Source organism: Chelonia mydas, chromosome 5 (assembly GCF_015237465.2).
Source record: "Chelonia mydas isolate rCheMyd1 chromosome 5, rCheMyd1.pri.v2, whole genome shotgun sequence".
Lineage (NCBI taxonomy): Eukaryota > Metazoa > Chordata > Testudines > Cheloniidae > Chelonia > Chelonia mydas.
This window is the reverse complement of record NC_051245.2, coordinates 95,870,882-95,897,950: the sequence shown is the minus strand read 5'-3', so window position 1 is coordinate 95,897,950 and position 27,069 is coordinate 95,870,882. Positions and strand designations below refer to the sequence as shown.

At 38.8% G+C, this 27,069-nt stretch overlaps 1 protein-coding gene across 13 annotated transcripts in view; it reads right to left on the bottom strand.

Annotated features, from left to right (window-relative positions):
• Positions 1 to 2,960: 2,960 nt before the first annotated feature.
• Positions 2,961 to 27,069, bottom strand: part of CEMIP2 (cell migration inducing hyaluronidase 2) — an 81,043-nt gene continuing 56,934 nt past the window's right edge. For 7 of the 13 annotated variants that reach the window (XM_043547026.1, XM_043547024.1, XM_043547027.1 and 4 more), the window contains 17 exons: positions 26,786 to 26,995; positions 26,207 to 26,412; positions 25,507 to 25,576; positions 23,849 to 23,977; positions 22,234 to 22,322; positions 17,915 to 18,046; positions 17,268 to 17,303; positions 16,479 to 16,634; positions 14,724 to 14,901; positions 13,025 to 13,240; positions 12,116 to 12,324; positions 10,832 to 11,014; positions 9,308 to 9,527; positions 6,130 to 6,228; positions 4,939 to 5,087; positions 3,908 to 4,011; positions 2,961 to 3,539 (listed from right to left, as the gene is read on the bottom strand). In XM_043547026.1, the coding sequence (XP_043402961.1) occupies positions 3,343 to 3,539; positions 3,908 to 4,011; positions 4,939 to 5,087; positions 6,130 to 6,228; positions 9,308 to 9,527; positions 10,832 to 11,014; positions 12,116 to 12,324; positions 13,025 to 13,240; positions 14,724 to 14,901; positions 16,479 to 16,634; positions 17,268 to 17,303; positions 17,915 to 18,046; positions 22,234 to 22,322; positions 23,849 to 23,977; positions 25,507 to 25,576; positions 26,207 to 26,412; positions 26,786 to 26,995 (2,583 nt within the window). In that variant the 3' untranslated portion in view covers positions 2,961 to 3,342. Of the gene's footprint in view, positions 3,540 to 3,907; positions 4,012 to 4,938; positions 5,088 to 6,129; positions 6,229 to 9,307; positions 9,528 to 10,831; positions 11,015 to 12,115; positions 12,325 to 13,024; positions 13,241 to 14,723; positions 14,902 to 16,478; positions 16,650 to 17,267; positions 17,304 to 17,914; positions 18,047 to 22,233; positions 22,323 to 23,848; positions 23,978 to 25,506; positions 25,577 to 26,206; positions 26,413 to 26,785; positions 26,996 to 27,069 lie in introns of all 13 variants that reach the window. The other 6 variants (XM_043547022.1, XM_037901843.2, XM_037901840.2 and 3 more) reach the window with 1 other exon arrangement.

Here is a 27,069-nt window from a genome sequence, read left to right as displayed (position 1 = left end):
AGGTGCCTCAGAACCCGGGATACCACTGGGGAGCATCACATTTTAAGACAAGCAGCCAGGTCGGGGGATTAGGATACATATCCCCTTTTCTGGAAGGCCCGTAGCAGGATTTTAGATTATAGGATCCATAATTAAAAGCATCACTTGAAACAAATACCTTGGACAAACTCCAGAGTAAATTTTAACAGTCTGATTTGTCACTGCCTTGCACCTTATATAACCATGCTGAATCGGTAAAGAATACTCCCAAGTCAGAATGGTACATCTGTGCACAGATATACTTTACTCCTACACAAGGTGAAAGGCCCTGTGATTTACAGAACAGGATTGAGTCAGGAAACCTTTGTTTCCAAGTGACTTGTGCCCTGGCACAGTCACTTAGTATCTGGTTCCTCATTTTCTGCTCTCGTTCTCTCCTCTCCCCACTCCATAAATCTGGAAGCATACAGACCATACCTACCCTCACAAGTATATTGGGGCTTGAGAAATTAATGTCTTTAAAGTTTTTGAAAACCTTAGACCAAAGTAACTAAAGAAGTGTATTTAACATAGAAAGAGTATGAAGATAGCCCATCATTTATCGCCTGGAAGTTGTCAGATATAAAATGTATTTATACTCCTTGTCAAATGTTAGTAACATGGCTCCCTGGATTAAAAGGAACACACATTAGCACAGAGAAGTTTATTAGATCTAGAATGATTTATTGATAGCAGTTTGAGGTAGTATACTTTGTAATGTAACAACCAACCATAATTCAGCTTCTCTGCATTTTTCCCTTAAAGACACAAGACAGCCTTTGCATTTGTTTCAGGAAGAAAAAAAATGTACAGATTGATATCTCCACAAAGATACTCATTTTAAATGCAAAATATGAAGTATATTTAAAAAGAGACTCTCATATATTACAACTGGAATCAATGGTATATTTAGAATTGTGGGTACAATGTAGTTCTACTCCTCCCCCACCTTTATGAAACTGGTCTTTGGGCTCTCTGAGATACTGATATTTATGTTCAAAGACAAAGGGCACAACCTCCTAAAATCAGTACCTGCATGAGTTGCAATCCTTCAATGTGGCTTTCCCACAATTTGCAAAAGGATTGACTAGACTGAAAATGAAAAGGACGCAAACAAACCTAGTGTATAACCCAGAGGAGGTATCCATTTGTTTATATTAAGAACGATTCAAACCTAAAGGTCAAGAAGCAGCTGATTATAGCATGAATGAAAATAGCACTAAATATAAATCAAATATACAATTAGAGCAGCGCAAACCAAAGGTTAGAGCAGTGGATCTTTCACACCAATTTCAAAGTACAGTAATACAAATTAAAAGTTTAACTTGCATGGCACAGGTCAAAAAGCATTTGCTCTGCACAAGTTGTTCTACTGTTTGAAAACTGAATTTTAAAGAGTTATTTTGTGTTTAAGCTTCAGCTTGAATAACCAGACTAGGGGCTGGAGATTTTCAAGGGGGTGAGAAAAGCAGTCTTCTTATCCTAGGCTGTAGCTGCTTTTGCAGTAGCCCCCATGGGCATTGCACATCAGCTGAAGAGAGAGAGGCTAGAGCAGAGGTGGGCAAACTATGGCCCACGGGCCACATCTAGCCCATGGGACTGTCCTCCCCAGCCCCTGAGCTGCCGGCAGGGGAGGCTAGCTCCCAGCCCCTCCCCCGCGCTCTGGGCAGCGGGGCTGGTTACGGCCGGGCAACAGGGCTGCCAGACATGCTGCTCTCAGCAGCATGGTGAGGGGGCTGGGACAGGGGGGTTGGATAAGGGTCAGGGGGTTCCTGGGGGTAGTCAGGGGACAGGGAGCAGGGGGCGGTTGGATGGGGCAGAGGCTCTGGGGGGGCAGAGGGGTTAGATAGGGGGTGGGGTCCCAGGGGTGATTAGGGGCAAGGGTCCTGGGAGGGGGCAGTCAGGGGACAAGGACCGGGGGGGCGGGTTGGATGTGTGGCAAGTGGGAGGGGGTGGATAGGGGGCGGGGGCCAGGCTGTTTGCAGAGGCACAGCCTTCCCTACCCGGCCCTCCATAGAGTTTCACACCCCGATGTGGCCGTCGGGCCAAAAAGTTTGCCCACCCCTGAGTTAGAGGATCTACATAACTGCATCCGTTGGCCTTGTCTTCACTCCAACCCTAGAGCACCCCATATATCCCCCGCACTCCGAAGCACAAGTAGCCTCTGCAGAACATCGCTTCATGACACGCATAAGGTACAGGCCCCTGCACAGGGTCCTGGAATCCGGTCCTCTTCTCCCCGTGTGCAGTTGAACTACAGAAATTCTGCTACAGTTAGGGCTCTTTGTACCCATGTGGGTAGGGGAATGGGACTTGCCGTTTAATATCTGGAAAAGTGGGTATGGACCATAACTAGGCTTGGCAGGATTTGATTCAAAGAGTCAGTAAACATCGATTTCACCTGACACACAGAAATAAAAGAAAAAAATATCCAGCTGGCAAGCACAACCTCCCATACACCTTCAGGAATCCGGTATCACTGGCCCCACAGGGAGCCCCCTCCAGCCCCTGCGTCATGGCCCTGCTCACTCATTCATCAGCTGGGAGCGTGGAGACTGTCTCCAGGCAGGAGCATTCAACAGCAGGGTGTCATCCCCTGCAGCAGATGGCTCACCCTCCTCCTCGTGGGGCTGGCCAGGGGTCTCTGCTCTGCCCAAACAGGACTGGAGCCTCCCCTGCACCTTGTACCCACAAGGATCCAGTATCCCAAGCCCTGCAGCTGCAAGGGAGCCCCCTGAGAAAATGGAAATTTAAAATGCATAGAAAACAGGAGAAAAGGTTAAAAATTAAAAATAGAGGCTAACTGTTGAATTTACAACAAAGCTGATTTCTGCTGAGCCTACCCATAACTCGCCTGATTGTTAAATGTGATCTCAGGAATGCGTAAAACAAACAGGAAAAAGGAAATGCAATGACGGATTAAAATAACCAATTCAAACTGCTTAAGAGACAGATATTTTAATTAATTTATTTTTTTTAAAACCCTAAGCCATCCAATAATTGCTACCAACACTTCTCCAGGCTGATCCTTATGAGCATCCTCAAATTCTCAGGCTACAAAAGTATAAAATAAAAAGAAACTGTTTACAGTAAATACAAACATCAGAAAACAAATCTCTGAAAAACCTGTCTATACAAATAGTAATAAATTCTTTAACATTTTGTACAACTAGAAGGTGCACAGACTGGCATTCAAACGGTCAGCATAGGCATATGTCTTTATCAAAACAGTAAAATGGTTTACTTGGGATAAAAGTATAGTTTAAAATGCCATAAATTAAATAAGTTAGTTCACATTTTCTTCCAGCACTTAGTACTTAGTCTCTAGTGTGCTCTTGAAGCTTGCTTTAAAAGTTCCAAGTCTTTCCGTTTGCTAGAGCTCACTCTGGTGCAGCCATACTCTTCCATTTGTAAAGGTATAAACTTTTCTATCTGACCTAGGCCCTGCCCAGCAGGACTGGTAAACAGCTTAGCCCAGGAAGGTTTAAAATTTCCTCTGAAGCCAAGAAAGGCTATGCTCCCTGCAATGAAACAATTCAGAGTAAAAGAATCAGAAGTTAGCCAGGAAAGAGACACCTTTTACATACAATTTACATGCAAATGGACATTACAACAAGGTGACACAGGAGAAAATAATTCCCTTCCCTCCACCTCATATAATAGTAAATGCAGCCATCCTCACACGCAGCCAAACACTATGGTTTTAAAAGCCATCACACCACCACTTTTGAAAGTTTTAAAACCTTAATTAGTAGTTTTCCACTAACTTCTTTATTATAAAATAGTTTGACATCATCTTAACTGGAAACAACTCATGCAACACCTCAAGAATTTGGACTCGTCAAAAGGGAATTTTAAAATACAAACTGTGTGAGAAAATTAAACAAACCCTTGTTTTGAAGATGAGCTGGTTTGGCTGTTCCCAGGGACATTAAGGCTTCCGAAATATTAAGGTTTCTTATATCACCTCTTGTGCTTAGCAAAACTATTGACCTGCACCAGAAAGAAAGTAGTAAGATGAAGAAACTAAATATTTATCATCACGGATATTTACACACTTTACAAATTAGCTTGCTTATTAGATCACTGTATTTGGGGCAACGCTTATATAGAGAGCTGACCAAAAATGGTTGGGGAAAAAAAATTTTTTTTGGTTGAAGTGTCCTGTTTTAGAAAATGAAACTTTATGAAAAATTGTGACTTTTAATTAAAAAAAACTTTTATTGAAATGTTATCGCTGGTTAAAAAAGTTTGTCTAAGGAAAACTTGGTAAAAGAAAATTGATAATGCTTTCAAGAAAGAGTAAAAAATTCTGCAAAAATGTAAAATGGAGCACTTTTGAAACCTTTTAAATGAAAGCTGCAATTTCTATTTTGTGAATTTAGCTTTTCATTTTTCAACCAGCTTTAGTAATAGGCACCTTATTAAAACTGTTTTAGTGACATTTTTATTACTGTCAATGTATGAACAGAAATTAATAAATCTTCAACTTATTACCATTAAAGCACTTTTGTCAAAATTCTCATGGCACAATGTCCTCCACAGACCAAGGCTTATTCTTCCTACCACAGTAAGCTAAAAAACGTGATTATGTAATGTTTCGTTAAAATGAATCCTTTGAAAATGAAAGCATATTTTTGGGATTTAATCCAAATGTTTAAAGTTTACCTGGTCCATTTTCTCAAATGTAGCTAAACTGTCCCTTTCAAATGTGTGTGTGCTTCTACTTACTCCCTCAATTTAAAAATGTTCTCATAGCAATGTTAAAAGTGAGCTAGAATTGTCAGCCCACAAATACTGTTCTCTAGCAAGGGTTTGACTATCACGATAAAGCACTCCAGTGTATTTTGTACTCCAGTTCAAGTCTATATTTCATGATACGTATTGTAAATAAAAGGATAGGTTTACAATAGCATATACCTTTGCGGAATTCCAGTTTTTAAATATTCGTCTATGCTTTTAATGTTTGCTTGAAGAAAAAGCTTTTTTTCTGTCACAGTGCCAACACAGGCATCAACTACTAGGGTAAATACACCCATATCTTTGAAGGGAGACTTACTTCCATTGACCTGAAGTGAGAAAAGACATCATAAATCACTGCCTGCTTTTGCCGGCGATTTGCAAGTACAATAATATTCTTCTGCACCTGTCAGTTGGCCACATTTATCATAATTTGATTTATAGACACATTAGTGTCCTTTTTGACAACCAATAATTTATCAGAGATTCTCCATTCTTCCTCTTCCCAAAAAGACCCGGCTGATGGGACTTCTTTATTCCTCAGGGAGCCTTGAGAATCACCTAGCTTTTCCTCACTTCACTGTAATCACTCTCAAGGACACGAATCCTATCTCAGCCACCACCATTCTTGACAAGGAATGGAGGTAGCTCACTTGTCCGGAGACAGTGCCATTCAGAGACCCAACCACTCACTCTGTGCACAAAAGCAGAGCATGTAGCCTCCACAGTTGATTAATCTGTACTATATTTAACAAAGCATCTTACTGAATATTGTTATTAAAAATAAGCCACATAAAATCCCTTACAAGCTTGCATTTATGATGTTACAAACATGCTGTTGTAGCCTGCACTTCTCTGCCTAAATAATTCAGAGTTTTACTATTTCACAAACACAATGTATGCATTACTCTATAGGACAAATATAAATTAAAATTTCACCCTTGGGGTACTGAGAATGCCTGCAAACCCTCACCTCCAGCATCACATACAATTCTCTCTTGGTTCCCAAGTGGAAAAATGGCAACAGACCAAGTGTTAAACAACATTACATCATCACATTTATCACCACTGAGTTGGAGTGTAAACAAAAAATAATGACTCCTCTCTTCTAATCACAGTTTTGAAGGGCTTTAACAGAACAAAATGTTGGAGGACTGGTACTATTAGGTAATAGTCTGTTAGTATAAGAGAGTTATTTCACGGATTTGGATTTAACATAGTACTGAGTACCCACCAGTTCTCATTGGCTTCAGCAGAAGGATGTTCAGCTCAAAAGTGGTGCTCAGTGATACAGAACTGCACCAATGTGCAACTGCCATAATTCAAACTGCTAAGGAAAAAGCAGTTAAAAGAGGCCATAAAAATACTTACAGAGATAAAAGATGGAAGGCTACTTTGTAATTCTGCTTTGCTCATTGACTGAATCTGCACAAGGAGGTAGGTTTTGTGAGGATCACTGGTAAATGCCATCTAGATGTAAAAAATAAAATTTTAACATGTTTACACTTCCCCCCTTTCCCAGAAACTCTGAACAGCAAGTCTTATTTTAAACACTAGATAGCATACTGATAATCAACAATTATTCTGATAGACACTCTAGACTGCCAACTGGAAAAACCAAGATTAATAAATCAACACTGTCAAAATGCATGGATACTTTTAGACTGAATGCTCTTCAGGGAAGGGGAACTATATATCCATAAAGTGCCTAACAGATTTTGGGTGCTATTGTAATAAAAATGTATTAGTATGGATGAAAACCAGGACATTAATGTATTCAAGTCTGAGCAATGGCACTTTGTTCTTACAGCATCTTTTGGTGTCTTGCCCCTAGGCTTGTGCTGGACATCAGTTTCTGAGCCACTTCTGCTTTTTTTGGGTAACATAGAAGTATGAAGTAACGTATATGTTGGAAAAAAGGATCAAGACAGCACTGAAGATACCAAAGGTGCCTATAGCCCTAATCTTGTAATCTTTAAGCTAGCGATATTCCCACTGATAGCAACAGAAGTTTTTCCTGAGTAAAAATTGCAGCATTTAGACTCTCATTAATAGTTAGCATTTTGGGTATGATGGTACTGTCTGGGGAAGAAATTGCACGACAACAAACTGGAAACTGAAAAATGAAGAAGTGACGAATAAAGTAGATTCCACAAAATATCACCATAAAGCAGACTTCTAACTGTAAAAAAATCACATTCACAGAGAGAACAAAACCTGGCTCACTGCAGTGAGATGAGAAGGGTGACTAAAAGATCTAAGTGGCAGAAAAGAAATGGTTAAAAAAAAAAAAAAAGTCATGAACTTATTTTTCATGTTCTGTTTTTGTCATGGGGGACAGAGAATGGAGTTATGGAACATGATAGGAGTATGAACATTTTATTGAACTGGAAAGAAAATACATTTTCCCTGCCAAACAGAAGTAAAGAAAAAGATGAGGAAAATCCAGTTACTGCAAAAGGGGAAAAAGCACATTATAAGTAGAGAAACCAAGCCTTCTCTATGAAAGAATAGAAAGGAAAAATCTTGAAAACATGTTACTGGAATAATGGACAGTTAAGCAGCAACATAACGGGTTAGATCCTCAACAAGGGCCAAATTGCACCTGGTGCAAATTAAAGGATGGGAGGGACAGCTACTAATGGCCCCCCAAGGGGCTGAAACCACAGGCAGTGTTTGGTGGTAAGGACATTTCAGCCATGCCCCTTTTCCTCTTGCTGTGCCCCATTTCCCTGCTACTTCACAGAGGAAGCCTTTCTGTGGTACTGAAACCAAATATAAGATCAGCTCCTCTGAAGTAAACAATGATTGGGAAAGCCCTAGGAGATCAGGCTGTAACTCATGCCATCTTAATTCTCTCCAGAGTCTCATCTGTTTTATCATTAGAAAGACCCGACCCCTTAAATAGGTGCGTGTGAAACTGGAGCAAGGCCTGATGATCCATGGTTTATGCCCCTCTCTTTCTCCACCTGAGGAAGCAGTCACGGATTCACTGTTTGTTTTGCAGAGTTCCTGGGCTAGAGAGACCAGCTTTGAATTAGCCAAGGGACATTACAACAAACAACAACGAAAACTGAGGACCCTCTGGGGTACAGGAGGCATACAATTAGCTCTTTTTGGTACTGGTGGTGAGGACAGAGAGATGTGTTCTTGAAGCTTTAAGTCAAGCAGTAGAGGCACTGCCAAAAGCCTTGAAAGAGGCCCTTCCTCCCCCCCAAGTCATAAGAGGGGAAATCGACTGTCAGAGGTATGTGAAACAGCAATGTGCCAAGGTCACCTAGCACCAGAGCCTCAAAGCAGGAGAATTACATGCCGGCAGAATTACAAAGGCGGCAGAATTAAGACTAGTAAGGAGTCTCCAAAAGTGATGTGGTTTTGGAGAAGGAGAACAATGCCCCATTTGGTGGATCAGAATGTTGCTGCTTTTCCTTCTTCCCTGAAACGGGGACATGAGAAGATTTGGAAGCCTGATTCCTCAAAGTTGATCTGTGCTGACTAGAGCACTGAGGGAATTTTTGGTGCTGACAGCAGCTTGAAAGCTATTTTGATGGGGGCTGCAGTGCCAGACAGCATCAGGTGAGAGGCACAGGACCAGCAAACATGTGCCTTGGGGAGGTCGTTCTTAGGCTCGACACAAAAGCTGGGGTGACAGGGCGTCTCATGTCTCTTTACAAAAGACCTCAGCAAAGAAGAGGACCTGGAAATTCCTGATGGATGATCTGGCTGAAGGCTCAAACAAGCCAAGTGCCACTGCAGTTGTACGTGCCTGTCATTCCTCATCCGAGGAGTGAAGGCATGGTAAATTTTGTATTGGAACCCATGAGCTTCTCCCAGCAACACGAGGCATCAAGCATGTAGGTCCCTCTCTGGAAAGATGGCTGAAGAGGATGTATGCCTTTTGAGTCCTCTGTAGGATCCGGGTATGACACAGCAGTGGAGATAACACAAGGCAAGTAGCCCCAACTACTCTAAGTAACTATAAGAAGATACGCTACCTAGATCACAGACACAAGAGGCAGTTCCATTTAGCTCTCTCTGTGGAAGTGAAGGAAATGAGAGGTGTGTGCGCGCGTATGCGCGCTCTCATAAAGATAGAACTAATTAAGTCATCTTAGCATGAGAGCACTCCAACACTCCCCAGCAGGAATGGCTTTGTTATTTACAGTTCCATAGCCTCACACTAGAGACACCAAAACCCCTAACTGAAAATGCACAGAGGCCCTTGAAGTACACGCATATTCAAGTTGAAAAACATTGCAGAGGGGCTGGTTCCCTTTGATTTTAAAAAAAATGTTATTGGATCATTTTTACAAACCTTAGTTTTTGTAAAAGCTTTTTTTTTTTAAACAATTTAAAAATTTTGAATAAATTTGAACAGAACTGACTTGCCCTTTATGTAGTAAACAATATACACAATAGAAGAACTTTATTCCAGGTTATATCTGCTTCTGAAGTGTTCTCACTCCTTCATGAAAACCATATTTAAGGCAATTATGTGGAAGTTAATATCTATTGGTAATTTACATACACATTTATGATTTTTTTTTACCTGAGTTGTGCCACAATTTTTACACTGTACAGTAGTTCTGGCTGGCATTGGCCGTAGAACAGTTGGTGCTTGGTAATACTTTGGATATGCTTTTGTCATGCAGTTACTGATTTCTTTTGATTGAACAGTGGCCTGAATCTTGACCCTTTCACATCCCTGAGCTGAACAATAACTGTGACCATCCCTATTATATTTGGCTTGAAGATATAAAAACAGCAATCTAAACACAAAACAAAACAAAGAGATTAGAAAACTAGTTCATAAAAATACAGAAAGTTACATAATCAAAATTTCGTCAAACGTACTGATTAGTGAACACAGGAGACCTCAGACTGCAAGCTTTTCAGGGACAGGGAAAAGGTCATGTGTTTTTGTTTTTTAAATCTCCACAAATTCACAGTATTTTGTAAAATGTTCTGTAATAAGTACAACAATAGGGAAGTCTTAAGTGATATATATTAGAACTCTGCAACTGTTAGAGAAAAGTCATGACAGGATTTGTTTGATCAGAGAAAAAAAATCTAGCCAGCATAAACCACCCCCCATCTCCCACCAGTAACTGTCACACCATACATCTTAATAAATGTTCACTAAACTTGCTATTTGGCAATTAACATATCAGACATTACTCAAACAAAAACAGTGCTCTTATTGTACAAAATACAAAAATATACGAGTGTCACTGGAAAACAAAGATCTTTATTGCTCTGAGTGTGCATAAAGCCCAACAAAAACATCCTGACTGGAAGACTCTTATACTGATCAGCTCTACCAGCTTTTCTATAGTTGCTTGTCACTGTAGTTTCTAGATGAAAAAAGAAAATCTAAAATGATATCAAAGACTACATACATCTGTTTATCTACATGAGTATCCCAAACCAGTTAATAAAAACCCTCCAAAAATCTTATACTAATATTCTGATTATAATAAAAATAGGGAACAAAAACAAAATAAAAAACCACAACATTAAAAAAATGTGTACATAGTTTTTTTCTAAGGAAGCTTTATTATGGTCTTCAGTGGTAACATTCAAAGTGCTTAAGTGACTTAGGAGCCTAAGTCCCATTTTCAAAAGTGACACGCTTAAGTAACTTTTGAAAATTTTACTCCATAGTTTAAGAAAATTCCTGTTGGTCCAGAAGGAATCAGACCTATTTTCTTACACTCTGTTTAAGAGGTGAAGGGCAAACATTTACAGTTGAGCCATACTAAATTAACAAAGCAGTTACTGGCCAAAAAGGTACCTGTGTGGTATTTGAGATACCACAGTTTCCCCATACTTAGAATAGGAAATAACTGTGGTAGCTGTGGTATACATTTACAAGTGCTGATTTGATGGCCACGACATTTATAATTACAAGTTATGTAGATTCCTCTTCCAAACATCCATGGCGACATGCTTAGTGTTTCTCCATAAGATTTCCCTTCTTAAGCAGCCATCAGAGCCAATTCTTAACACTACCGAACTTGCAATTTTACTATTAAATAATGTATCCCTTTATTATCAATCTATATAAAATTACCCAGTGCTGTCATCAAAATAAAATTTCTTCTCTGATCGATTTTTCTGCAGCTCCATCATCGAAGTTACTGATGTATAGTCCTCCACACTATAGAAAGCAGATGTCTGCCTTTGAAAGACATCAAATGTTACTTGAAAAGTTGTGCTTGATGGATAACAGAGTCCAACCCGAATCCAGTCATTCCTGGAAATATAGTGAAACAAAATTGTTATAATTCATTTATTTGAGCAAGTTTCTTGTTTTTGTGGTAGTGGACACAAATAGAGTGGCAGAGAGAATATTTTCATTTCATTTTATTCAACAATTTCAGTTCAAATCACTAATCATTCAAAGTTAAGACACCATTTGGGAGCTGAAAAATGCAGAAAAGCTGTTTTTCTCTTCCAATCTATGAATAAAAGCTGTATGTGAGAGGAGGAGGTCCACTAGTTCTAAAATCTTGAAGGGCATTGGGACCAGAAACTAACTACAGATAATACTTCCTTAGTTTTAAATGCAAACCGTGTTTTGATAAAAACTTTTTTTTTTCTTATGTAGCCAGCACATTCTAGGTAGTTTTAGTTAATAAAAAAATTAAAATGTTTTTGTGCATTTTTAACTGAATTTCAATTTCCATCCAAACTGAGCTTGACATGAATCTCAAGTTGGGGAAAAAACAAAAATCAGTCATCCAGTTGAAAGTTAAGCATGTCTGCTTAAATATAGAGTATCCTCCTGCTTAGCAAAAAGCAGGATCAAATTTAGTGTAAAGGTATATTTAGTTGCAAATCATCATGTTTTATTGATTATCAACCAATGCAAATCAACTTTTTGGGGGGTGGGGGAAGTAACTAAAAAGTACAAATGCAAAACATGAATAAAATCTATTTCCTACTTGCTGATTTAAATCAGGATAAAAATTTCAATGATTTAAGTTACTGATTTAAATCAATCCACCCTGTTTGGATACAAATTTTAAATCTTCCAGTTTGACATACTGCATCTTACTCGCAAGGCCAGTGATAGGTTAAACCATTTGCAGTTCTACTCTGCACAGCTTCACGCAGTAATAAAGCAATAGGGCTTTCCTTTAAATGCTTCTTTACAGCATTTTCTGTATAGCTCTACACAGCTTTTGGTCTAGGTCTCCAGTACACATTTTGCTTTTAATATTTGCTATTTCAGATAAATCAAGTTCCAGTCTGACTCATGGTTGTAATTTTGAATGTATAACTATTTTTGCAATATAGTATTCCAATGGTGTCTTTTGAATCAAAGGCAAAAACGAAAGGAAAGGAAACATACCTGTTAAAATTAATGAGATAGAGAAAAGTGGTTTGGGGAGCTTGTCCATTCCAATGTATCGTATAGCCCTTCTGAAGCATCATTACAGGCTGGTACTGTTGAAAGGCAGCTCGCTGGTTAATACCTCGGAGTGCCATGGTGCTGGATGGGTATTCATCTCGTACTATGGTCATAGTAAGGTTCTGTGGGTTCCTTGTCTGGATGTATAACTTTAATTTAAAAATTTAAAAAAAAAAAAAAAAAAGGCCTTAGACAGAAGAGGAGGAGATATTTGAAGTAATTGACAATTTTTGATCAGTTTCACTAGAAACAATACATGAGGGAAAATACAGATAAACAGTGTAAACAGAACCACTAGAACATTAGATGTCATGCCTAGAGGCCCCAGTGAGCCTGGCACTGTGCACACAGTTAAAGATAGCCGCTGTCCTGTAGAGTTTACAACCTAAATAGACAAGGCCAACAATTTCCCCCATTTTAAAGATCGGAAACAGAGGGATTCAGTAACTTTCTTAAGGTCACACAAGTCTGTGATCGGCTAGGAACTGATCCCAGCAGAGGGGTTTGTATTTAGAAAACTATATTTCACATTTTTAATAATATTGTGAGAAACAGAACCACAAGTGTAAGAAAGCCCCCATACTTAAAATGTTTTTGCCAACAGGACTATGTTATGCAGATGATGGCAAGTCAACTCACTGCATAAAGATTTGCTTTATTACATTTGCTATCATAATCCTCCCTTCCCCCAACAAGTTGTTCAGAACCATCTAGAAGGCAAAATAAGTGTAAAATCAATTTTTAAAAACCTAAAGAGGAAGGGCATTTCATGGCTTTGATAAATTTTTCTTCAAGTCTTGTGAATATATATAAAATATAGAATACACAAAAAACTGCAACAGTTCCAACCTGTGCATAGGTCCCACTGCAGACCACACCATTCCACTGTGTAACATTAATGCATTTTGGATGTCGGATCAGGAAATTATCCATTCTACCAACGTAAGTGTCCTTATATTCTGTCACAGAACCATCTACATCATGGAATATTGAGTTCTTGTCACCATCCAGCTCACTGTCTTCAAACCAGGGACCAGGTTTACCAAAGAAGACTTTCAGAGAAACCTGATCATAAAAGGGAAGTAAAACATTCCAATTAAGTCTCTCTTATAAAGCCACCAATTTCAGTTGTGCTACTGCATGTATACAGTTAGTAACTGAAACATTTCCATGTATGTAAAGATCATCAGGAATCTGACAAGGTTTATGAGCTGAATAATTTCTCTAACAAGGACAACATAGTCTTGCAAAACAGAATTTCATTATTTTGTAGCAGTCACGGTTTTCAGTTAACACACAAAGCCCCGTTCAGACTTCTGCTAAATATTTCAGAATTTTGTGTTAATATTTATAAATGCAAATTCATTATTTCAGCTGCCTCAGGTCTTAAAGAATCTGGTCTCATTATCATTATACGTCCACAATCACTTGTTTTTGAGGTCAAATCAAGCATTAAAAACCCAAACCAAAACCCCATTTCTGGTCTATTCCCTGTCTCCACAGCTGAGTTCAGTTTGGGAGGCACTGACTGGTCTTTTAGTTTCATGCCGCACTATACAGTTCTGTTAGCAACTGCACAGCCTAATAGGGGTGGTTCTTCACTTCACTATGAATTCTATATTAGAATTCCATGATTTAAGTAACTCTTGTAACCAGAGTAAGCAAGCAAGCAAACAAAATAAAAAAGAAAGGTTAGTTTCCAAACTAAGAGAATACATATTTGTAAATGTAATTGGCTATAGAGAACAGATTACTCTAAATGTGCAAATTTAAAAAAAAGTCTGGAAGCTCTGTTCTGAACAGCAGTTTGGACTGGGAACTCTTTGGGCTAGAAACTGCACACGAACAGGCACTTGTTATTTCCTGTACTTCCTGGTAAGCCAGAAATAGTACAAGACAGCACTTCTCATGAGATTTTAGTACAATCATTTCTGGCTCAAATCAGGAAGTTCAAAGGCATGTGACAACGGAGGAAAGTATGATTTTCAACCCTCAAAAGTCCAATTCAGTCTTAATTGTAAGCAAAGGCAGGAGGAGCTGGATGACATTTTATCCAAACCCATCCATCTCAACGCTATCATGGGACAGACACAAAAAATGGGAAATGTAGGACATGCATATGTCCCCTAGAAGTTGCTTAATCTCACCTCCCAGCCTCTTCAATGTTTCTGGAGCCTTCTACAGCAGCCCAAACAGTCCTTAAATGTGTCAGACTCCCCTTCTCCAAACTACAACTCCCTTGCTCAGCAGACATTACTTGGGGGACGTCAGTTTGGGCACATCCGCCTGAAGAAAAGCAGGTACTTGCAGGGAGGCAGGGAAAAGGCAACCCAGGCCCAGAGGTGGCAGTCAGCACAGAAATATGGCAGGTGTAGGCAATATCGGGAGTGCACATGGGACTCCCATTTGTTTGAAGAAATAGGAGGACATCACCAAAATTCTTTCAAAATAAATCTCCTGCATGAGACACTGAATTCATCCCTTCCTACTTCATGAAGTCTCCCCTTTCCACCTCATCCACTGAAAATGAATTTTTCCATAAACTTACATTTGTATCAAATTTAATGAGAGAAATGTTGTTTTTAGGTGTCAACTGCCAAGGGTTTTTCAATAGGAATCCAATTGCACTGGTGTATCTATCAGCAGTCGGCACAAAGTTTTTGAACGTGCATTTGGTAAGATGAATGGGTCCATCATAAATCTGAAAACCTCTGATTGGAAATGTCCTGTTAAAAACAGAATATGTTTAATACACACACACACACACACACACACACACACACACACGACCTGTTAGAAGTCTTGGTTCAGGGTCCCTGAGGGGCAATGCTTCCCTTCATTTAAAAGCATTAAGAATGCAGTGCTAAGACAATGGTTTGTAGAGTGGAACACTAAAGACAAATGAAGTCTTCCCTCCACTATTAACTTACAGGTAAGTTCCTACACCTCAAATTTTAGAATTAGAAAAGGGAGCCAAGCTGCCTGCAGCTCACCCAACTCCTCCCCTTTGCCTCTCCCTCCTAGGATGCTTTGGGACCCCTACAGCAGAAGTACCCAACTGGGAGTCCCATGTGCTTGGGCAGGCAGGAAGCCTCAGGCTTCCAGACCATCTTAAACTTCTCTCTGTCAGATGGCCCACCAGCACAGAGCTGCCATGAGCTGAATCTGCCCTACACCTTCTCCCTTCTTATGTGAGGCATGGGGTGATAGCTGGCAGCGGGTGAATCAGTTTCCCGAAGGCAAGCCGTTGGGGAGGTGGAGCTTGTCTGACACTGGGAGGGGAGCGGGACTGGCTATGCATAGTAGTCCCAAACCAGCCACTCAAAATCCCCTAGCCACAGACTTTCTAGTCTCCACCAGTCCCAATTATTTCAAACCTCATTGGACTTGCTAGTGTTGTAAGACCTAAAAGTTACAGCAATTCATGAAATTACATATGGAAACATGAAGTTAAAGATGCAATTCACCATACCAATTAGTTTCTTGAAGGCACAGAAATCAACTGTTAATATGTGCGGCTTTCAACTAATTATTATGGATTTAGTACGAGAATAAATTTTATTTTCTCATCACTATTGTTTCATTACAAAGTTGCACAATTTTTTAGATTACCAACATTTTAATTTTTATTGCTTATCAATGAATGAAGATTTGACAGCAAGAACACATGAAAGAGTGAAATAGCCCACACCACATATACTCTATTAAAAAAAAGTGCATAACCTTCCATTTGAGATCTTTCACCTCCGACAAATTTGACATTAAAAAAGGAAAAAGAGAAAGGAAAAAAATGTAACGTTCATGCCAAAATACTTTTACCCCAATCAAAAGTATTTTCCAAAATAATAGATGAGAGAAATTATCAGAATCACTATTAGTAAAGGACTTTTCTTTTTCTACCCCATTGCGGTTTGCAGGCAAATGATATTGGAATTGAAAGTTTCTGCACAGTAAATCATTTTTGTGTTTTGTACTGATGTTTAAACTATTGATGATTTATTTTGGGCTAGGTAGAAAGAAACTTGTGCAGTACGGTTTGTGACAGCTGGCAATTTCCTTTACAAACTGTATTGAAGTAAGTTTAATACCTTAAAAAACCACTAACCCAGAAGCAGAAGCTGGTACACACGGTCATCAAGTCCCCAAACCATGCAGACCCCCTTGTAGCCATGTTTTATCTTGGAGTATTTTTTAATTCTGTGCTATGTAATACTAGTTCTAAATGTATAGTGCTACTTTCAAATCAGACAGAAAGTAACTTTTATAAAAAGCAACTTTGTTTTACCCACTGAAACACACTTACCGATTTCTAGGCAAAGTGCGGTTTTTATTGTCTATTCCTCCGGTTCCTGAGTATTTGTTTTGGCCACCCTGAAAGCCATAATTCCTGCTCTCACCAACAAACAAAGATTCTGATACTTCCTGGCTAGAGCCTTCATCTTTTGGGAAGCTTCCATCGCTATCAAAATGAAGTCTGAGATTACGGATATGATAGTACAGCAAACAGGAAAGTTATATTGCTCTGAAATACAAAGACATCCTACAATTTCTAACTATTGTTTACCTTTATCTAATCAAAGCAGGCTAAGCCTTTTGTTTAGAAGTGTATTACAATATACAATTTAATTCCTGCTTTTCAAAAACCCCAGCCTTAAAAAAAAATTACAATTAATTGACTTAATGCACATTCAGTTGATTTTAAGTATTATATTTTCTTGTTCCCCTTGTCCTCCAGTCCCCTCTTTAAAACGTGTATATTCAGTATTAGGAACCTTTTAATTATACAAGGTGAAACGCTAGGATGTTGTACACTTTCCTAGAGTTCTGGTCATGTCATCTAATTATCTAGTATCACGACTTGATGTATCAGAGCTCCAGCAGAAGCAGACTCAGGGTCAAAATTGATGAGACATTCCCCTTATATAAACCCTCTTGGCCTTCTTGTCATCATTTTCACATTTCTAATATTTTTACATTTGGGTTTCTAAATAGCCCCAGTATCACATCTACTACTTATTATTTGACATATACTGACAAAAATTAAGCTAGGAAGACTGAACATAGTGATGAAATCCAGTACAAAAATACTTACCTGGCAAAAGTTAAACCTATTCCATTGTCGGCAAACCTACAAGAGAAAATTATTCTTGAACAAAGCAAATTTCAAACCATGTACAATACAATACTTTAATGTTCATTAAATGTGTATTTTTATTTTAGCTTCTCAAAGCGTCAGAGCACAGATTCACTTCAAACTGAATCGAATCTTGATCTGTGTATGAAATGAAATTTACAAAAAAAATCACCATAGCTATTATACTTAAGAGATTTCTGATGTTTTAAAATCAGTATAACTGTTTCTATATAGTTTTGTTAAGTGGTAATATGATAGCTTCAGAGAAACCTCAAATATACTAAAAGTCAAAATTTTTAAAAGTACTTTCTATGGTCTCAGTTAATTTTTGGACTTAACTTTTCTCTATCATGTAATTTTAAATCTTTGTTTGCTTCCCATTTAAATGAAATTCCCATGTAATCTTGCATGGACTTAGTTTCAGCCCATTAGTGGAATGAGACAGTCAAACAGTTTCAATGGTTTAGCTCTGACATTCTCTCTCATAACCCTACTTTAATCTAGGCTTTTCCAGACTTTACAACTCTCACTTCTACTAGCTTTTATACCACAGTCCAGGAGAATGTCTTTTTATAGCAGGTAGAGGTTTGCTCTTGGATACCTACCCGGAGTTCTGAATGATGATGTCCCCTCCTCTGACCCAAGACCCATGATCATTGTTTTTAAAAGCGATTAGTCTCTTAATCACAGCAGCAACTCGGGGCTTCTCAGGATCAGCATCTCGATGAGGTCGAAACCTTAGAAAGAGATGAAAAAAAACACAACACGCCTGAAAAGAAGGTATCTGATTTATGCTCTGTGCACATATACACTATTGTGGTATATACCAAGATATAAACACTTGCACTCACTGGACAGGCAAAATCAGCTCCTGCAACATGCTTGAGACAAAAAGGCCCATGCTGAAAAATGACAGAGACTAAAACCCTAATTTCACGGAGAGTGCCCCCACATTTCTCCATTCCCACAGCAGTGTTTTCAGAGATCTGACCATCCTACTCTTGGGAAGAAGCAATAAAAAGAGACGAAGCATTAAGCTTCTCTTCCCTTCCCAGAAGGGCTAGGATATCTCCCACTATGGATTCCCATCCTACTCTTCCTGAGCTGCACCTTCCTGTTCCCCGACTCCTTTGTCCCACAACTTGAGTCTCACCCCCTTCTTCTCTCTTGCCTTCCCTGGTGTCTTTCTTCCCTCCCCTTCTCCTTAAAGCATTAATCTGAGGGTATGGAGAGAGAGAGAGGAGGAAGATTGACCCTGCCACTGAGAGGGCATATGGGACTGCAGTTGCACTAGACAGAAGGCTGGAGGGATGGGTGCTGAATGCTCCTAGACCTCTCAAGTACACCTATATTTTGTGGAGTGCTCTTCATTTGGGTAGGACACATGTTTCTCCACTCCTCCATATCTGCTGCCCAGCTGGTCCCACATAGTGGCAGCTGCAGTCTATTTTTGACCCAGTTTAGCAGCGTAGTACAAACACAAAAGCAACAGGGAGGATGGAAGAAATAGCCTGGGTACAGGCTGGGGGTGCTGCCAGTTGGGGAGCCCATGAGAGCCTAGGGGGCTTAAGGCATATTCAGTTCCCCTGTTTTAAGCTAACTGGGAGAGTGGAAAATAATTCATACCCATTCTGTATTTTTATTGATATGAACACAAAAGTAACTAGACAGAATCAAAAGGTACAGGTACATGTATCGAAGGGGGAAACCCACAAAGTAACTGCTATGAAACTTGCCCAATCCTACGCATTAGGGAGCTCTCTGCACCACATTTATGGTTTAATAAGTTGAAAGACACTATTCCTTCCTCTCAGCCAGTCCTCCCTACTCTGCCCCCAGAAGCATCAGTAGCAGAGAAGGGGCAGAGACAAGGACTGGAGAAGAAAGCAGTTCACAGCTGGCCTACTCCTGCCCACTCAGTGATCCAGAGCGGCAAGGAACCTTTTTTAAAAAAGAAAATTTTCTGACAGCAGATTGACTTCTGCTGGGACAAGAACATCTGGGCCTGAATTTAAGAACTATGGATGGCTGACCAGTCTGACACAATAGTCATGTCACTGTACATCAGTTCAGGCAACAATGAAATGTATGAAGATTAACTAAAAGAAAGACTTTTCTGCAGTTTCATCTGGGAAAAACTGTTGCAGTATATTACATAAAGTAACTTTACAATAAGTTAATTTCAATCTTAGTGAGGGAGAAGTCCAACTTTAAAGTAAAAATGGACTATTTTAAATTCTTCTTCGGGTAATACTATCGAATAATCACATGTATGCAGTCTGTCAGATTCTTTTAAGGACAGATTGTGCAATCTTAACTAAATACAGTGGTTATGACAAGGTTACATTTCTCTGATCAGAGAGACAATGGATTTCACAAGATATAGTCACTGAAACTATTTTCAATTAACTCAGACAAGCTCAAGGTTTCTGTCTACAGGATGGAAGATGCATGATCTCACAGATATTATTTGCTCAAGGTGCCATGATCATCCTCTACCAGGAAACCGAAGTTTTATTAAATACTAATATGGACTCCCTCCCTGCACAAAAGGTATGTTTTTCCTCAGTGAATTGCAGAGAGAGAGAGGCAGAAATGCTCAGATCCTTCTCTTTCTCCTTGCAACCTTCTTCTGTGCTGCTGCTGATCATGCAACCACCACACCAGACACCCTCCAAGGAGTTGGTTCCCAAACATCCGTTCTTGCTTCAGGGATATGTGCCTTTACCTCATCTCATAAATACTGGTTCCCCCTCCAGCCTCTTTGGACATGTGCTCTAGTACCACCACCCCCCCGCCCCCCCGCCATAGCATTTACCTCCCAAGTGCTCGCCTATCCAAATACATGTGCATCCTGACTCCTGTCCCTCAAGGTAAGTCTACACAGCAAAGAAGGCCCGTGGCTGGCCTGCGCCAGCTGACTTGAGCTTAGGGGGCTCAGGCTGCGGGGCTGTTTCCTTGCTGCGTAGACTTCAGGCTCGGCTGAAGCCCAAGCTCTGGGACCCTCCCACCCCACAGGATCCTAGAGCCCAGGCTCCAGCCTAAGCCTGGACATTTAACAGCAATGAAACCGCACCACAGCCTGAGCCCTGCAAGCCCATGTCAGCTGGCACAGGCCAAATGCAGGCTTTTCCTTTGCTGTGTAAGCATACCCTCAGTTTCCAGACAGCCTCCAGCACATAGATACCATTCAGCACCTTGAAATTTCTGAGTTATTCTAGGTAAATAATGTTTTAAGTTCCTCCACTATGATTTAACGTCACCCTCTCCCCCACAATCTGCTGTGTAAAGAATCTTACTTTATTTCCTTGGATGCTCATGCTCTGTTTTAGCCCTCTAAAATGTTTTATGAAATACTTTCAGTTTTTCAATGCTCTTCTTTGTTCCCTGTGAGACTACAGTATATTTTCGTAAGATGTCATGTACTACTTTGTCTCAAATCCCAAGCTATGGTTACTTTGTTGGTAATTCACACTGGTCTTATCTGCCTTCCATCATAATTTCTGAATTGGAAGTTCATTTCCAAAGCATGAAGTACAGTATGTTCTCAGAGTCTTGCCTTTTCCTCTCTACGTCCACACCTATCATTCAACTGTCCCCTTCCTAAACAGAGGTCAGTTCAAATACACAGATATAGTCCTCTTACCCAATGACATTTTCCAGCTCAGGAAAAATCAAGACTTTGAAGGTTATTTATTTTACTAAATTCTACAGCAGGGTATGGGTAGATGTAACTATTCAGTTTCTCCTCATTAATTTTATTTGAAGTGCAAGAAAAAAATAGTTAGCCAGCCTGTAAGAAGGAACCTCTCCACTATTCTTCCACTGAGCAAGCTAGATTAGGAATCCTGGAGAGAATCTGGAATGTGTCTATGTGTACTGAATCAATTAATACCCTGCAATAGATTCTCTCAAGTTGCACTGTTGAGCTACATATTCAATAAGTTGCTGGAAGACTTAGTGAGAGATTTTCAAAGGTGACCAACTCCCACTGACTTGCAATTTGAGTTGTACTTTTGAAAGTCTCTCTCACTAGGTCCTTTAGACCAGTGGCTCTCAACCTTTCCAGACTACAGAACCAGGAGTCTGATTTGTCTTGCATACCCTCAGGTCACACCTCACTTAAAATCTACTTGCTTACAAAAACAAACAAACAAACAAACAAACAAACAAACAAACAAACAAACAAACAAACAAACAAACAAACAAACAAACAAACAAACAAACAAACAAACAAACAAAGCCACAGCACACTGTTACTGAAAAATTGCTTCCTCTCTCATTTTTACCATATAACTAAAAATAAAAGCAATTGCAATATAAATATTGTACTTACATCTGAGTGTATAGTATATAGAGCAGTATAAACAAATCATTGTGCGAATGAAATTTTAGTTTGTACGGACTTTGCTAGTGCTTTTTCTGTAGCCTGTTGTAAAACTAGGCAAATATCTAGATGAGTTGATGTACTCCCTGGAAGACCTCTACATATCCCTGACAGAGAACCACTGCTTTAGACTGAACCACAAGCTAGGGAGTCCAGCATTCAAGAGCCTTTAATAGGTTTTCAACTTTGCACATCAGATAGGAAAACATTTTTCAGAGCCTGTTGAAAATAATGCCTTACTATGGTTGAGAGAGTCAGCTCAGGATGAGGGTGCATAAGGAGCAGCAAGCTCCCAGAACAAGGCATGCTCTGCTGATTCAAAAACTGGTGGGTGGGTTGGCGTGGGTGTGTGATCATATAAATAAAACAACAGAAATCTGACAACTATCATGTTTTGCAGATAACTGCAAATAATTTTTTTAAAAACACTTTCTAATATTAGGTTATGAATATTTTGAAAGGAGAGGATTCAATTCTGAGAACTTAGCTATTTTAATGTTAATATGCATTCAACAGTATTGAAAGAACAGATTTTACCTCGCATTGTTGTCCAGACAAAGATATTCCCTTGGATCCTCAGCACTAGCATTGGTGGTTTTTACACCTTTATCAATAAATAAGCCAGCCTGAAACAAGCGAGGAAAGAAACAAATAATTTTACCTGACCCAGCCCCAGATAGCTTTACAAAATTATCTTTCACAATAAATCTGAAATTGAGTTCACAAAACAGTGAGTCACTGTGTGTATAATGTTGGGTTTGTTTGTTTTTTAAACGTACTCTCTTTTAGTTCTCCATTTCCCTTAGCTAACACACTCTTCCTAAGGAAGCAGAAAAGCAGATAGCCTGGGGAAATATATCTCAAATAATACTTAGTGCTATCACAGGACTGAAAATGTTCATGGAAATACTATAGTTTAGAATTCATTAAAAACATTTGAAATCTGTTATTTTCAAAATGTAATTAACTTTTCTACTGCATAGTCACCTCATAAAAACTTGAAGTCTTGGCTTAGAATATTCCCTACCATCAACCACATTTTAGTTTAAATAGGAATGTGTGATTTGGTTTAAGCACCTCCATTATAATATACTTCTGATTTGAATACAAATTTGTCCAACTCTCAATAACTGCCATCAATTTTCAGACAGAACTGTTTTTAATTTACAGCCCCCATAAAGTTGTGCATTCATGCTGTGATACTGTCACTGCTATTTGGGGCAGGAAAGGTTATTATAACCGGAAAAGTAGTAAAAGCCAGTTTCTAACATCCCAAATAATATGGTATGTAAAATTTACTCTTTAGGACCTGACTTTCAGAGAACTCCTATTATGTCACCTTTAAGCTAATATAGATGGGTAAAGAAATACCTAGATGGTTTTATAAAATCAAGATGTAAATTGCCATACAAAAGCAGCTACCATGAAATTATAATGCTTTTTACTGAAGGGCTTTAAGAGCTCACTGTGAATTTATAAGGGAGAGTATCTTATTTTGTCAACTGAAGTTTACTAATTTAAATAAATTTGAATCACTTTCAATGGCTCAAAAGTCCCTTGCATGTACCCACTGGTACACTAGATCTGAACTGACGCCAAACTACCATATAAAATGGCTTATGGGCTTCTCAAGTCAAATACTGTGAGACTATAAAGAAGCACCTGAAGTTTGTGTGTTAATGATCCAAAGGGAACAGGTCACTGAGTTTATGAACTACAACTTTCAGTTCATAGCCACCCTGGTCTGTGCTATACCTTGATTGTCAACCACCATTGCACTTCAAAGCGCCAAATGATAGCCTTAAAACACTGAGCGGTCTCTCATATTTCAATGTTGAGAAACTAAACATTTCTGTAAGCATGTTATGCAAAAATTATGGATTTTTGTTTTCAACAAAATTCGACAACTCCCCACCTTTTAAAAAAGAGAATATTAAACACCAAAAACTACTTTGAGGATGAGCATTGCGCAGGACTGCACAAGTACCTGATTATACTATGTGCTACAATGCTAGACAACAAATTTCAAGAGCAGCAGGCTTTCAGTCATCTGTCTTTGCCATTATGATTTTTTTGTTTAATCATGAAGGTCTTAATATTGAATTATTATTATAGTTATTAAAGCCCAGGTATCAAGCTATTACTACACTACCTTGAAATTAGAATGAACTCTGTTGTTATAGAAGATGCCTAATGGTGTAAGCTCTGCTTTGGTTTCAGGGTATAAACCGTGAGAATCTCCTGTTGAAATCTTGTGGAACAAATACCATATTCCAGCATCCTGCAAAGAAGAGAGTGAGAACATGTTTTAAAAAAGTGACAATGACCTGTCTAGCACCAGCAGGTTTAAATCATCATTACTGCTATATTGACTTCTCCAACAAATCAAATGCATTTTAAAAATAATTTACATGTCTCAAACAAACATAAAATGAAAACACAACCCATATCCTTTCACAATGAATTCCACATTAGATCTTGTCTGGAAAAAAAACAAAAACGGTCTGCAGTAGAACTAAAAATTTGAAGAGGTTGTATGCATGATTACAAGGTTACACAGAAAAAGGAAATTTTTAGCCACAAAGGTTTCCTAATTTTGAACATTTCAAGTCTGAACTCCAAGTCACTAGGAAAAATTGTAACCTTTTGCATTTCAATGACACATTACATTTTGGTGTACTCAATCATATTTTGTTCAACTAGCTAGCAAAATTATTTTATTGTAGAATATACACAAATATTTTTCCACTTATTTGTCTTTAAGAATTGCTCATCACTATGCCCATATCAAGATTTAATGATACAGCCAAAACACTCACAAGAGCTTTCAAAAAAATTGAAAAGTCTGGCCAGTTCAGAGCTCGGAGCCAATAATATGCAGCAATTATTTCACACACCTATGTCACTCTCCATTTTCTCTCAATTCCCCAAACAACTGCTCTTAAAAAGGTGACATTTACCAATAACCCTCCATCCCGTACGTTACCCTGCATGAGAGGTGGCAAGGACACAGTAGTTGAGTAGGAGCCTCCGCAGTCCTGGTACGCCGGGGGAGAGTTCCTGCGCTAATATGGTGTGGCTATAAGATCTGAGCTGTTGAGCATTCGCTATGTGAGGGTTTTTCTTAAGAGAAATAGGGATACTCTAGCCCAAAAGGCTTGAATAATGGCTATAGAGCTGCTGTGCTGTACCCTATAGTTTGCCATTGGGGGAGAAGAGAATAGTTTTAAGTCACCAAAACCCTGCTCGCGTTCTATATCTGGTGATAGAAGGGTCTCATCATTCTAGGATTTGTGTTCTGCTTGTCATTTTAGGTATCAGTGTTGAGAAACAACAGACTAACCGCAGAGCCAAGACAATTAACACATCTTAGTCCACTGTAAAAAAAAACACAGTACAGCTATTTTGGATTCCACTAAATATGACCAGATTTTAAGTCCTGAACAGTAGCCATACAGTAGGCTAACAATATAAACTACAGAAAATATTGAAGCCTTAATATTAGCATGGATGTATTCAGAAGATCCCTTATTCACAAATGATTCACTATACACACAGTCATAAATATAAGGATTAAGAATTCAGAAAAAGGAGAATTATCTTCCGTTCTCTTCAGAACAAAGATGTTCAGTATCTTTCAAATGCCCACTTAGAAAGACAGCTTGCATGTAAAATGCCATTGTACTTCTAAACATAAACAGACAGACATCTACATCTGAAACTTTGAAATGCCTACCTTTTTAATAGTGTATGTCTTAGTTATCTGAAATATGAATATAGTGTGTGTCAAAGAACGTCTATGTGCCTCACCTGTGAGCCTGCTGCTGCATTATTGATAAGATGATTGTTGGGATGAGCAATCCAGAATGTTGAAACAGCCCTGCAATATATTATTCAGAAACGACAAATAATTCAGAAGCTATAACTGGTAAAATCCCTACAGAAAACTTTGCATTCAGATCTAGCAAATTAGTGAGTGCTAATTTGACATACAAAGCAAGAGTGTCATGAGATTCAAGTAAGAAATCATGAAGAAAGTCATATTTTCCTAAAGAAAACTGTTTGTTTCTTTCACAAGTCCTCCTGCAAGCTCTTGTGGTTAAAATACTACATGCAATGATAAACCATTTTGATAGTAAGTGGCATAATCGTATTTGGCTTTTACAGAAGAAATCTGATGCCTTAATTCATAAATTAAGCATTAAAATGGGGGTTTCATAGCATCTGGTGCCTTTGCATAAAAATAAGGAAATAGCCTGAAGAGAAGTCTGCTGAATCAGGTACCATATCAAGTAGTTACTGTATTTCAGCACAGTTGTTCATATATTCTATTTGTGTTGTTCAGATTGTTAATGCTTTTTTCTAAATGCCAATGTTGTATTCCAGCTGTCCACCTTTGGTAGCCTACATAAAAAAAAAAAAATCTTGCCTATTTGTAGAGCAACAAGAGATTTTCAAAAATTTAATTATGGCAACTAATTCGATTTTCTTTTCTTAGCCAGATACTCACATGCAGTCTGTGGCTGGCACGGGAACATAATTTCCATATACTTTATCCTTAATGGCCATACACATGGTGCTATTCCTGTCTGTGGGAAGAAGAGTGCCTGGTTTGGTGACTAGTCCAAGGTTGTGGAACAGAATATTCCTCTGTTCAATGCCATCCTCTATGAAGAAACAGTGGCCTAGTGTGTCATAACCAATGGTGTCCTTTATCTGCAGAAATACAAGTTCATTATGTCATTAGCAATGTCAAATAAATCTCAATGAATGCTAAGTGCCGTTTAGTTTTACTATCTTGGCATAACTGCAAAATGACGTTTCAATATCAGCCATAATGGCCAAGTTAAATGTCAAGTTTTATTTGTTCCCCAGAGACTTTTTCTGAAGATGTTGGCTAACTGCAAGGCTCTAAATATTCAATTAGAAAGACCAAGAGTGGTCACAAAAGTCATTGTTTACACATGGTAATTATGTATTAATATTTTAGTCATGTTCTGCACATTTAAACTGAAAAATGGAATAAAGTATTTTCACACTAACTGTGCTTTGTAACGTTTACTTTCAAACAATTTGAAACGGCACCTACCAACAAGCCATTAGTTGCATGAATTGTCACACATCTGGAGAAACAATGATGAATGGAAAGGCCTTCCAGATAAGTCCTGAAGCTATAACCTCCTTTCTCATCCACATCCCCACAGCGGTGGAAATGAACAGGGTAACTTCCTATCAGTTGCTGTCCCATTTGCCTCAATTCCACATGGGAGAGATGAACAGATGTGAAATTCTTCAAAATCTGGAGTGTGTAACAAGAAGATCTAACTGAATAATCAATTACCCTTTTAAATTGGTAAAAGTTTAAATTTAAAG